Here is a 13,854-nt window from a genome sequence, read left to right as displayed (position 1 = left end):
CCTGAAATGGGTTTGTTCTTTTGCCCATGGAAACCATGGGGAAAGAGCAGGCCTGTGTGAGGGTGTGGGTGGTAAACTAGGGCAAATTAGCATATGCAAATTTGCAGTTTCATTTGATTTGCCTTTGTCCTGTGGGTCTGAGACCTGAATCTCTGCAATAGCTTAGCCTATCCCTGATTTGATGACTTTCTTTCTTCTGTGTAAGATTGTCAGCTGGCTGATCTGCCTGGGTTTTAATTTGCTTTTAATCTCTGGGCTAGGTGCAAATCTCTGCAATGAGAAACCTGAGAGCAATTGCACATTAATGTTATTATTTTTAGTTAATTTCACAGTTATGGCCATCAAACTAAAAGAAAATGGAACTGTTAAGATAATAATCAATTGCTCTGGCTGCAAAGAACTAAAGCAGCTCCCCACCCCCCTCCGAACAGGAACAGGCTAAACCGAGTCTGGTTCAGGAAGCTTCTAACTAAAGGAACAAAAGCGGAGGAACAAAAGCTTCTAACTAAAGGAGCAAAAACAGAAGCTGCCTTAACATTGATGTCCCTGGCAGCTGAAACAATTCACTTCTGGGCCTAGAGCCCCAGTCAATGCTTCTGTTTTTGCAGCTCCAGGAAAGCATTATGTCATCGCACAGTTTGATTTCACCTCTGCAAACGAACGGGACCTGCCACTCACCGTAGGCGAGAAGTTTGAAGTCCTTTGCAGGTCAGTGACCTTAGTCAGCTTTTGGGTGGTACAGTCATGCCCTGGCATGCCTCTGAATGCAGAAAAAGAAAACTCAGGCATGACCCATGCCCAAAGAGAGGACTCCTATCAGCCCGTCCTTTATCCTTGTGCACATTCCGTCCCAGATGCCAAGATGCCATTTCTTCCCACAACTGGAAATGCACCTGTTCCGGCTGTGATCTTAGCCGGCCAAGTGGGAGGTGAGGTATATCTAAGGCTCTCGGAGCAAAGAGAGGCCATGCAGGAGACTCTCCACATCCGAATGAAGGAATAGGGAATCTCCTGCCCTCCAGAGTTTTGGGACTACTATTCCCAGAATCCTTGACCCTTGGCCATGCTGGCTGGAGCTCATGGAATCGTTGCAAAACATCTGGAGGTTGCCCACATTTAAAATGGAGTGGGAAACTTAGGCTTGGGGTCAAATCCAGTTCTCCTGCGGTCTCGCTCTGGCCCAATGTGGGTTCCCCCATGTGCCCCCCTTTCCCCCAACCCTCAAGATTTTAGTGTTTTCCTGAATGTTGTGCAGATTTTCCTATTCTCAAATGAAATGCCTCTTCCAGGGTTCAGATACCGGCAGCAAGAGCTTTTAAGACAAAACAGGCCAGCCAGCTGGGTATTTTGTCCCTGCCCATTTTAGCACTGGAATGCAGTTCGCTGCAGCTTCTCCAAAAGGGAATCCAGTCCTGGGGCTGAAATCCCAGTTCAGGCCCTTGCTCCCAGCTGCACCAGCCCAGAATAATTGGCAGGCGTCATAAAAACCCCTCCCTCCTCCACGGGAGTGGAGTAAACAGCATGTGGTCACTTCGCCTTTCATTCTGCATTGCTCATTCATTGATTTTTTTAAAATTACTGTGCTTTGCTTACAGCGATGGCGACTGGTGGTTAGCAAAATCGCTCACCACCGGGAATAAAGGCTACATACCTAGCAATTTCGTGGCTCTTGCCAACAGCCTGGAAGAAGAAAAGTGAGTCTGGGAATTCTGCATGGAAGCCCCTTTGTGTTTTTGTCACAGAAGCATCAGCCTTCTTACCGCAATTGGACAATTTGGGGATGTCCAACTAATACTCTTAACCATGTTTCTGGCCCGGGTGCTTCTACAGTAAGAACTCTGGAAAGGTGCGGGTTGCTAAACCAAAGGGAACCGGTTTTAGCAGGCTGGAAAATCTCAGTTCTTAAGACAGGTGCATGGCATGTGATCTGGGTTTAAGGCTTTTCTAGATGAGGCTAGTCCACATGAGCACATCATTCCCTGCACAGTGGATTATTGGTTCTTTAGGTGAAGATATGACCCTCCAGTTTCCCTACACTGTCTAAATAGTACTTCGGGGGATTTTTTTTTCCCAACAGGAAAAATGTACCATTTATTTATTTATTTAAAACATTTTTAGGTCGCCCAGTTGTGCCACAGCACCTCTGGGTGGCTCACAATGACAAGATAAAAACACAATAAAAACCAGTAATGAAATATTAAAAATAGAATAACAATAAAATACAAGCAGAAAAACAAAACAAAGGTCAATGGCATTATTTATTAAAGTACCTTTTTAAAAGGAAGGTCTTTGCCTGATGCCGAAAAGAAAGTAAGGTGAAAGAAAGAGCGATTTCCTTGTCTCTATTTTCGTTTAGTTGAGAAGGTGAAAGAAAGCACCTTTTTCTTGTCTGTATTTGCACTATTTTCCAAACCACAGTGCCACCTAGAGGTTATGCCTTGGAAAAGCAGGAAATGAAATGCTCCTCATGCAGTGCTCAGATCGCAACTCTGTGGCAAAATCAAAAGTCGATACGGCAGCTTAACATCCAATAAACTGCAAGGTTAGGAAAGCATAAAAAGCAAGAAGGGAGGTGGGGGATTTCAAGCCTTTCCACCTGATCTGAATTAAAACCCCTGAACTTGCAATTACTATTGCAAAATGTCTATTGGATTCATAAATCACTATTTCGCAAAATGGAAAAGTAATGTCCCTTTTGGTTCTGAGGACTGTTAACTGCACGAAGAAGGAATTTCCATGTTCGCCCATGATCATTGCATGCACAAGCAGTGTGTCTTTGGTTGTTGGATCTCATATTCAATCTCCACCTTTCTCCCCGGCGGGCAGATAAATTTGTTGCATGGGAAACAGCATGAGCGAAGGGGACAGAAAACCTTTCTCAAGGCTGTTAGTCAAAAACAGACAACTTGTGAATTGTGTGGGATTCTGGCTCTTGCTGACAATCTCAGCTCCAGCTTGGGACCTTTAACAAATCTCTCTCTCCCTCTTTCTCTCTCTCTCAGATGGTTTTGCAAAGGTCACAACAGGAAAGAAGCTGAACGTCTCCTGCTGGGGCCTGGCAACGCGGTGGGCTCCTTCCTAATCAGGGAGAGTGAAACGACTCCGAGTAAGAAGCTGGGGAATTCTTTTCATCCTTCCCTGATCGCATGCATCATTCAAGCAGTGTGTGTGTGTGTGTGTCTTGTATGCAGACTTCATGCTTTCATTGGAGAGAAGGCATGGCATTGATTTGTTTAGAAACAGCACCAATGTGATCTTTTGCCATTTTAATTCTCATTTTCTGCAAAACTACCCTGAGTGCTGCTGTTGAGGAAGAAGGGTGTCTATCGGGTACACACCTCATTTATATGGCAATGCAGACAGAAAAGGGTCATTTGCCTTCCTGTTATAACAGGTCCTTTCCACTGTAGGATCACAGACCCTTTTCTCTGGCACTGACGTAAGTTTGAGGGAGAACAATTGTCCATTACTGTCAGATCACGTCCCCCCCGTCTTCCGTTTTATGCTTCCCTTCTTAGACCTGATTTGGGTTTGGGTTTGCTTGGGGGTGAGTTACGTTGCTTGCAGTACCAAATTAACCAGAATATTCTTGAGGCGTTGAAGAAACACTGTGCCTTTAATTTAAAGCAGGGGTCCTCTACATTTTTAACCAGGGGGCCCGTTGAAAGGTGCCCATGCTGGATGCCGGTGGTGCCGGCGGTGCGCATGGGCCGGACGGGGATGGGGGTGGCACATGCGCACGGCGAGGGGAAGCGAGGCAGGGCGGGGGCGGCACACGCCGCGAGGTGGGCGCACGAGGCAGTGGCTTGCTCTCTTGGAGAGTGTTTTCTCCGAGTGGGCAAACCGCTGCCTCCCCGCGCGCCGGACGAGGTGGGCAGTGGTGGGCGCATGGTGGGTCCAAATGCGCATGGGGGGCCGGATAAATGGGAATGGTGGGCCAGATCTGACCCCTGGGCTACAGTTTGAAGACCCATGCTTTAAAGCTTCCTGTTCGAAGACTGTGTCCACTTTACTTCTTTTGACTCAGCACAACTGGGCAATGAGTGAAGGACTCATTCATTCATTGCCTCTGATCAGCTGTTCCCCTCCATTGAGGTTTGTATTTGTGTCTGAGCGAAATCGCTGGTTTTGTCCTGTTATTTTAGCAAGTTTACCACAACTGGTTTCCTCCAGATGCACTGGGCTGCAATGCCCACTGGCCAGGATGTCTGTGGCCGATGAAAGTTGTAGTTCAACAGATCAGGTTAGGAAATCTGATTTAGTAGACACCCGACTCTTTCTTCTCCTTCACCTTCTCATTTTCACGCAAGATCAGCCTGTGAACAGCAAAGAAAGCCCAATCGTTAAAGTCTCTGTGATACGACATTTCTGTTGATTGCATAATTCAGGGACTTTTTCCAGTGGCAACATCAAGTGACCATTTCTGCTTTTGCTGTTCCAGATTGCTTTGCTCTTTCCGTTAGAGACAATTCACCCCAAGGGGATGTTGTCAAACATTACAAGATCCATGGGATGGATTCTGGGGGATACTACATCTGCCCTACAGCCAAATTCCCCACACTGCAGGAACTTGTCAAGTATTATTCCGGTAAGTCACTCTCAAAACAGGTCAGGTTTGGCAGGGCTTAGCAAGGTATGCTGAGAAGGCCAGATTTAGCGCTTGACTGTAGAGAACTCTCGTGTGGAAAGGAGATTCATGTGTATGTTTTTAATAATCATGTGCGCCTACTGAAGTTTCTCAGGCTGAGCATGAGAATGGGCCTGTTTCAGAAGGGGAGGAAAGGCTTTCAGGAGAGAGGGGTAGCGGGTGCAAGACCCAGTCCAGGTGCAAGATGCACGGTAGGGCTTTGGAAGAAATGGGCCACCTCTTGCTCCCCAGCAAGGTGGAGCCAGAAGTTCTACTGCAAGGGAGAGGCCACAGGGAAGTTTCTAGGTTGGATTCCGCTCTTTCCATGAGCAGAGACTTCTCTTTTCAGTTTCAGCAGAAGGCTGCTCAGAGCTCAAGCGGTTATAGCTATGGAGTCTCAATAAAAGGACTGCGTTTATTGAAATATTGTCCTGGGTTTTGGACCCAGAGGGAAGAAGGAAGGGACCAGCTCATGCCAGCACGGAAGAGGCTTCACAGGTGCATGGCCTTTCTTGGAGAGTTTGCAGACCTCCCCACAGCTGGGCTTGCTTTGCAAGACTGGACTGAGCGCACATGGAAGCCCACAAATGCCAGAGACTAGAATGTAACTCCAGCGCACTCCTCTCAGTTGCACCCCTGATGCTCATGAGCCCATGAATGTGGAGGCTTATGAGCATCCGCTGCGGAGCAGGAGAAATGCAGCATCTCCCACGCTGCATTTCGGCTAGGTAGCCATCTTTGGCCATGTGGTTAATTCTCTCCAGATTGGCGGGGAGGGCACGGACATTTCCAACCTCAGACCCAGGAGTCCAAAGTATGCATTTCACTCGATTTATACTCATTTATTGACACTTTTAAGCACAACTTTTTCCAAACACATGAATCATATAAGGCCTCGTTCAGCCTTTAAACAAGATAAGAACGTTGTCCTGACTTTCATGGACAGTCAATTGCACCCACCGCTTTCCAAGAGCTAATCTCGCTCAGGGCGGCCCAGGCCATCCGTGGAGAAGAAAGTCGATCGTGATGTCATGGCTGGAGCAGATCCAGGCCAAATGCGTTCCGCTCACATGAGCAGTCACAGAGTTTCCCAGCATTGCTTGCTCCGTGGAGAGGAGCACATGGCCCCTTCGGAGCTCACTGCTTCTGGGACAGCTTGCATGCATGAGCTGATCGCACTTCTCGAGCCCCCTCTGGTGCATCTCTCAGCCAGTTGCTGTCCACAGGTTCCCAGGCAGGTCAGGAGAGCAGAGATGTCTTTGAAAGATGGGAGCTGTCCAGAGTGGGAAGGAGGAGAGCCATTGCCCTGCCTGGCCCCTGACCCCAAGACAAGGCGTTAGCAGAGAAATCTGCCTGGTTAGGGGGCTTGGGGAGGTCTTGCTGGCCGGCCCTTCGCCCATGGGAACCACCCTGTGATAGAGCCCACAGAGCCACTGACAGGGGAAGATGTAGAGGAGAAGTCCTCAGTCTGGGTTCTACACTCTTCACATGAGCAGAGGCTTATCTTCCAGCTGTTAGAGTTACTTTGTCTTGTTGGCGTGGCATGCCAAGAAAGACCAGCATTGCAAAGAGACGGTCTGGTGTTCTGGAGCTGGAGGGCAAGAAGGGGAGGGCCAGCTCAGGACTCTGGCTGGCAGCAGCCGCCCCTGGAGCGTCAGGCAGGAGTTTTCCTCCTGGTCCCACCCGTAGGTGCCAGTGACCAAACCTGGGACCCCTTTACTGAGTTGCAGCTCCTTCCCTGGAAGTGGGCACCAGGGCCGTCTTAACAACATTATGGGCCCCGGACAAAGCAGTGTCCTGGGGCCCCGACGACAACTACAACTGCTGTTAATTTTGGAAGTTTTCCGATTTCCCAAGGGTTAACATGCACAGATTAGTATGGGGCCCACGGGCAAGTGCCCCTCAGGCCCACGCGTTCAGATGGCCCTGGGGGCACGGGGACTCAGGCTCGGGAGGGCAGGGGCTGGGCTTCGGGGCCCTCCCTGCCTTCTCCCCACAGCCTTCCAGCTCGTGGCTGGCCCAAGGGCCGAGGCCGCCTTCTGCCCCAGCCCTCGGCCACCGCCCCTCAGGCCTTGCTCCCGTTTGTGCCCTCCATGTGCAGATCGTGAAGACGGGCTGTGCCAGCGGCTGAGGAATCCGTGCTTATCCGCCGCTCCGCAGAGACCTTGGGGGGCGGATGAATGGGAGATCCCTCGGGAGAGCCTGAAGCTCATCAAGAAGCTGGGGGCGGGCCAGTTCGGAGAGGTCTGGATGGGTGAGTAGTCTGGCCATTGAGGGGAAGGCACGGGGTGGAGGGGGGCAGCAGGAGGTCAGAACGGCCTTCGAGCCCAAGAGCCAGGACCGTGCGGCAGGGAGAGCGCTGCGGAGGGACACGGGCAGCCCGGGTCCCTCTCCCCACTTGGCCTTGACGCTCGTGGGGTGACTTTGGACCAGCTGCCCTTTGCTCTTCCAGAGCGCAGTGTTTTTAAAGAAGCACTTGCTATAATTATCCTTTGAAACCTTGCAGCGAGTGAGAGCCACGGTAAGTTTGGCAGAGTCCCTGGTCCCATTCACTGCAGAAGAGCCTTCCGGTTTGGTCTCCTGGCTCCTGGCCTGTGGGAGAATCCAGTGCAGCTGCTTGGGGTTCTTCATGGGGACAAGTCTTAGGCCCCAAGTGCTTCCTCCAGAGAAATTCCCAGAGAAACCTCTGCTCTGACAAGGGCCGTGGCTTTGGTTCCACTGCTGGCAAGTCCAAGAACAAGCACCGCAATGACCTGAGCATGGGTTGAGCATGGGTTGTTGAAAAAAGGTGGGTTATGCTGCTGTTTGAACTCTCCTGCACTGGCTAACCAAGACTAGTTAGCCACAAAGAACCCTTGAAAAGAAGCCATGGTTTGTTGCTGGGTTGTGGACTGGTCACCGTGGCTTGTTATTCAGGCTGGGTTCAGATGACACGATAACCTGCAATTCAGCAGCAACCCACAATTGAATAATAACCCTTCGAGTGTGATTGCCATGTTGTATGAACCCACTCTCTGAGTCACGATTGGAAGTAAAGAGGGCTGAGGAACCCACTTTGGGTTTGGGAAGCTGCAGGATTCTCTGGGCTTGGTTCCCCAGACTTCAGCCTGGTTTCGTACAACCACGTGTCCAGCTTCCTGTGCTCACCAAGCATTTATGCAGGCAGCCACCAGGAATCACACAACTTGTAGCCTTTGTTTGTGCTGCATGTGATGCAGAAGACGGTTGCCAGTTGTGCAGCCAGAATTGCACAAGCACCTGTGGGCTTCCTCTCAGCTTGCTCCCTAAGCCAGGGCTGAGAAGGAGAAGAAGTCCAACGAACAGAAGACAACAAGATCCTGAGAACCATCACAACCCTCTTGGTTGTGCTTCCCTTGATTGTTGACCCTGGGCAGTAGGATAACCTAAACAGCATCTTCTGAATGGCAGCTGTGGGCAGCTCGCAGGCCACGATGGCTTTTCCCCAACCTTTCCCCTGCCGATCCTTCTTCTGGAGACATCCACATGATGAGAAATCTGTCAAGGAATCCTAGAATAGTGGACTCGAGGGGGCTGAGGGGGCCAAGCTTCTGCTCAATGCAGGACTCCAGTGTTGACCGTGTCCTGGTTTGCCAAGGATTTGAGGTTTGGAGACTGGGAGAGGCTTTTCTGGGAAAAGCGTTTGTCCCAAAGCCAATGGGAAAGCGCTTTGCCTGTGAAGGACCCCGAGCTGAGTCACCTCCTCCTGGTTTCGTCCCACCTGAAGCAGATCTTTTGCAGAGCTACTGGATGCCAATTGCTCGTTCCAGATCAAGTCGTCTCACACTGCAAAAGGGAAAATAAATGCTTTTCCTTCGGAAAACTAATTTCCCCATCCCCAGAGAGCAGGGGATCTGGTGGGGGAGCAGTGGAGGTCAGCGTCCCCGGATGCCTTCGTTCCACGACACCACCAAGGCTGGGTTTCCAGATCCTGCCGGAACAGACCGCCGCTCATTGCCTTTGCCATCATTTTGCAGGGTATTACCTGAACAACGTGAAGGTGGCCATCAAGACCCTGAAGGAAGGCAGTATGCCAAGGGACGCCTTTTTGGCCGAGGCCAATTTAATGAAGAGGCTGCAGCACAGCAAGCTGGTCCGCCTGTACGCCGTGGTCACACAGCACCCGATCTACATCGTAACGGAATACATGGCCAAAGGTAGAATGTCTTGGCTCCACGGCCGGTGGATCGGTGCCAGTTGCACGCTAGTTTTCTCTTTATGGGGGAATTTTTGTATCAGAACACAGGCATCCTCCTGGACGGGACCAAAGGGCAATTAAGGCCGAGTGTCTGCTCAGAGTTGTAAATCTGGTGCACAGCTGAGAGCCAGGGTGGTGTGTTTGGACTGGGGACCTGGGAGATCCAGGTTCTAGCCATGACGCTCTCTGGGAGACTTTGGGCCGGCCACCAACTCTCAGCCAGCCTGCCTCACAGGGGTGTTGTTGTGAAGATAAAACCTGTGTGGAAGAGAAGCAGGTAGGCTTCCTTGGGCTCCTGGCACGAGGGAAAAGGGCAAGATATAAATGAAGCTCCTAAGAGCAGCACTTGTGAAAGGGACCTCGGGGTGCTGGTCAACTGCAGGCTGAACATGAGCCAGCCGTGTGATGCGGTGGCCAAGAGGGTGAACGCCACCCTTGGTTGCATAACCAGAAGTGTGGCTTCTAGATCAAGAGAGGTATTGCTGCCACTCTATACGACTCTGGTGCGCCCGCAACTGGAGTATTGTGCTCAGTTCTGGGCCCCTCATTACAAGAGAAACAGAGCAAGGTTGGAATCAGTTCATTGCAGGGACATGAGCAGAGTAGCTGGATTGGGGTGTGGAGGGGGTGCCCTGTGAGATCAATTGAGCTGGGTCTTTTCAGCCTGGAGAAGAGGAGACTCGCCCTCTGTCTCTCTTCTCTTCCTGCCCCCACACTGAGGATGGGAATTGATGAAGTCCCATAATCTCAGATGGGGAGAAGATCAGGCTGTTTCCCAAAACGGCACTGGATTACGTGCCTCCTCAGGTGCAGTGCACATGGCCACACCTCCCCTACCTGCGAGGACAACCTGTTTTCTAAAAGTCACTGAGCACGGAGAAAAATGGCCACAAAACAACTCTCGTGCTAGTCTAGATGGAACAGACGGACTAAATGTGCTGCTCATCCTTAACCTCCTATAAGTTCCCCACTGTTCCTCCTCCTGTTTTCCAGCTTTTCTGCCCTGCCACATTTCAGACTAGCCTGCTGAGCGGCTTGCTCATGGAAGCCCCAGCACCAGCCCTCTGTAAAGCCCAGTTCTGAATCCGGTGGCAAATGCGATTCTGCCGACTCGCCCGATAATAAAAGATGCTGCTTCTCCTCTCTTTCAGGATGCCTGCTGGATTTCTTGAAAACAGACGAGGGGCTTAGGCTGTGCTTCCCCAAACTTGTGGACATGGGCGCCCAGGTAGGTGCTTTGACTCCCTTTGAAATGGTCTCTGTTCTCAGTGACCCATTGCGGCCTGGATGCAGCTTCTTCAACATCCACACACCGGTTTATTTATGTATGCATTTATGCATTTCTGTATTTATTTATTTTTATTCTGCCCCATTGCTGAAGCTCCCTGGCCAGTTTGCAGCAGTGCATAAAATACAATAGAAATACAGTGTAAATATACAGATAACAGTAAAAGCAATCTCAAAAACTACATTGCAAGAAAAAGCGTAGAAACATAGAAAGACTGAGTCAGAAGGGGTCTCCCAGGCCATCTAGTCTGACCCCCCGGCTCCAGCCAGCTCCACTCATGACATGCCCACCATGTGCATGTCCAGCCTGTCCTTGAACACCCTCACCAATGGGGCCTCAACCACCTCCCGTGGAAGCCCATTGCACACCCTGGGGGTCCCAACCATCAGGAAGTGCTTCCTGGCATCCAAATTGAACCTTGGCTCCCTGAGCTTTGCTCCGTTGGAGCGTGTCCTGCCTTCCTCTGCAGGGGAGAACAGGTCTCTCCCCACCTCCGTGTGACACCCCCTCACATACCTGTATGTCGCCAACAGATCCCCTCTGAGTCTCCTCTTCTCCAGGCTGAAGAGACCCAGTTCCCTCAGTCTCGTTTAAAAAGTCAGTCACAAGGCTTCTTAGATACCCAACCCAATATACCTCCTAGAGCTGATTCAGTGTCCTGTTTTAGAGGACAGGCTTAACTTGTCCTAAAATATAGTACGGTTAGCACCAGGTGAGCCTCAGTGAGGAGCTCATTCCATAATTTCAGGGGCCACCACCGAGAAGGCCCTCCTGCAAGCCTGGCTTAGAGATGGCCATGGAGGGCAGAGCCCAGGTGTTGATTGTAGCACCGGGGGAAAATACAACTAGCTGAAATAGAAGGGTCCCATCTGAGCCACCTTTTGACCTGTAGAACTATACTCTGTGATGTCAATGCAGAGCTCAGATTTCTTGACTGGCAGCTGTCGGGTGACATTTGCAATTAATTGGGCACGACGGAGTGAATGCAAGATCTCTGGCTGGACCACAATGCTCACATTTGCCCAGCACTGCTAAGCACAAGGGTGGTCGACCTGGGACCCTCTGGCTTGTTCCTAAGCTCCCAGAAAGCATTTTTTTCAACCCTCCGGCAAACCTCCCCATCCCTCGGAAGCCTGCTGCAAAAGGGCAAAGGGGAAGAGGGAGAGGAGATGGCGGCAGAGAGAGCGGGAGAGCGAGAGAGAGAGAAAGGGGTCCTGGAAAGAGAAAGACGGGCTGGCAGACAGGGAGGAGAAAAGAGGAGAGCTTTCCCGTGTCCAGGAGAGGCTTGCAGAAGCAGCGGTGCAAGAGCGAGGGCTGACCCAACACAATCTCACAGGCAGGCGCTAAAATTATAAAGTGCTCAGTGTGTGCCTGTTCTTGTGGTCAGCCCAGCGCCTGCGCCTGTGCGGAGGGCGGGGAGCAGCTGTCGCCACTATCGCCTCATCGCCAGGACGGGAAGTTACACCCATCTCTCTGCTTTCCACTGAGGTGAGCGGCAGTCAAGCCCGACGCTTGTCAGCTCGAGCGCGTCAGATATTTGTGGAAAGTCTCTCTTCATATCCTGTCTGAGACCACATGAAAGCGCCGGGGTGGAAAATAAAATTACCAACACCATCTCTGCGGGCTGGAAAATTCTTGCGCCCCTTTGAGCAGAGCAAAACCATACAAAACGGAAGGTTTGCCATGCCGTGGACCATCCTGGTTCCAGATAGCGTGATTCTGCAGCGGCTAAATGCGTGTCTTTGCTCTATTTATCTCATGCCCTTTTTCCGGCCAAGAACTTAGGGCAGCTTATACACTCCCCCTCCCTATTTTGTCCTCTCAACAACCCTGCAAAGTAGGTCAGAGTGAGAGTAAAGGTCACACAGAGAGATTCATGGCTGGATGGGGAATAGAACCTAGGTCTCTGGGCACATATTGTTACCGTCTGGTCACATATGGTTGGATGAGTTTCAGTTGTTGTGGCCTGATGATGTGGACAAGGTGCTTGGACAAGTACGTCCCACCACCTGTTTACTGGACCCTTGCCCGTCGTGGCTGCTGACCAAAGCCAAACACGGGATTGATGCCTGGATCCTGGAGGTCATCAATGCCTCTCTGAGGGACGACCAGATGCCCACCTCTCTAAAGGATGCGGTGGTCAGGTCAGCCTTAAAGAAGGCGTCCCTGGATCCAGAGATGGCCACCAATTATAGACCAGTGGCCAACATCCCGTTTCTGGGCAAGGTGTTGGAATGGTGGGACAACTCCATGCTCTCTTGGATGAGACTGATTCTCTGGACCCATTTCAGTCCGGCTTCAGACCCGGGTATGGCACTGAATCTGCCTTGGTCGCCCTGTATGATGACCAGTGCAGGGAGAGGGATGGGGGGAGTTCATTTCTGTTGGTTCTCCTGGACCTCTCAGCGGCTTCCGATACCATAAATATATTGGCTATACCACGAGAGTATACAATAACATAGTTAAAATGAATTAAATAAATAAATATACCATTGAAATTAATTAACTTTAAAACATTGGTTAAATAAAAAGATCTTGTCCTGGTGTGGAAAAGCATATAATGACGGCGCCAGGCGGACCTCTCTAGGGAGCGCATTCCATAGCCGGGGCGCCACCGCAGAGAAAGCCCTCCTCTGAGTAATCCTAGATGTTAATGTTAATGCTAGATGGAGTCACTGGGGCAGTGGGTGTGGGCTTGGGTGGACCCCGAGGGATGGCGGAGGACAGGAGAGCCTGGAGGAAGGTTGTCCGTGGGGTCGCGATGGGTCGGGCACGACTTTGCGACTCACAACAACACAGTTAATGCTCTCCAGAAAGTAGCAGTCCATCCATTTTCTTGTTCTGTTTATACCCTGCTTATCAACTGAGAGTATAAGCTTCCATCCACACTAAGATATAAACCAGTAAAGGATGTGTTTGTTTGGAGGCGGGAGGGGAGAGCTCCTTCTGCCCCGCTCCCCTTCCACTGGGGATGCCACCCAGGATCCAGGCTCTTCCCGCAAGACTGGGAAACTTGTGGCCCTCCAGAGGTTTTGGCTAATGAATTGCATGACCTTACACCATTAGCAAGACTGGCTCGCACTGATGAGAGTTGTAGGTCCAAACAACCGGAAACCAAATTTTGTTCAACCCTTTTTTGAGGGCAGAAAGATTCAAAGGCTGGCTGGAAGGAAGGCTGTCAGGTTTAGGGATGGGGTTGGAGAAATCTTAAAGTAATGTAATTTTAAGTTACATTAATTATTTGAATGTGAATCTTCCTACTTTTCACTTGCCGAATAATTGCATGAACAAAATTGCAGGTTTTACACTTCTCTGAATTCTGTTCTGCAGCCCTGTAATTAAGTTAAACTAATATGTGCACCAACCTGTGTCTGTTAGGGAAAAGTGCACACAATTCCAGGCATATTAGTTAAACTGTGTTCAAAATGCATTCCATTAGGAAGAATTGCATGCAAAAATGGCATACATTAGCCAAGTTGCATTAAAGTAACATACCAGGCAAAAATGCATACAGAATGCACAAATTATTTTGCACAAAATGCAAACCAATTTTGCACAGACTGTACACACAGCACCATTGGCTGAGGTAGAACAGATGAAACTGAAGACTGGGGAAGTGAAAACAGGGAGAAACCAGAATTTATGCTTTTGCTCATTATTAGCCAAACACAGAATCCATCTTTGCAATGATTGGCAGAATCTGTGATTGTTCTACACTGTTTC

General features: G+C 50.3%; 1 protein-coding gene across 1 annotated transcript in view; it reads left to right on the top strand.

Annotated features, from left to right (window-relative positions):
- Nucleotides 1-13,854, top strand: part of BLK (BLK proto-oncogene, Src family tyrosine kinase) — a 38,568-nt gene that overhangs the window by 20,550 nt on the left and 4,164 nt on the right. Inside the window, exons 5-11 of the mRNA XM_044450292.1 lie at nucleotides 615-708; nucleotides 1,596-1,694; nucleotides 3,003-3,106; nucleotides 4,442-4,588; nucleotides 6,729-6,881; nucleotides 8,623-8,802; nucleotides 9,995-10,071. Of these exons, the coding sequence (XP_044306227.1) occupies nucleotides 615-708; nucleotides 1,596-1,694; nucleotides 3,003-3,106; nucleotides 4,442-4,588; nucleotides 6,729-6,881; nucleotides 8,623-8,802; nucleotides 9,995-10,071 (854 nt within the window). The remainder of the gene's footprint in view (nucleotides 1-614; nucleotides 709-1,595; nucleotides 1,695-3,002; nucleotides 3,107-4,441; nucleotides 4,589-6,728; nucleotides 6,882-8,622; nucleotides 8,803-9,994; nucleotides 10,072-13,854) is intronic.

Source organism: Varanus komodoensis, unplaced genomic scaffold (genome assembly GCF_004798865.1).
Source record: "Varanus komodoensis strain SLA01 unplaced genomic scaffold, ASM479886v1 scaffold64, whole genome shotgun sequence".
In the NCBI taxonomy this organism is placed as follows: Eukaryota; Metazoa; Chordata; class Lepidosauria; order Squamata; family Varanidae; genus Varanus; species Varanus komodoensis.
The sequence above is the reverse complement of the archived record's forward strand: the minus strand, read 5'-3'. Positions and strand labels throughout refer to the sequence as shown.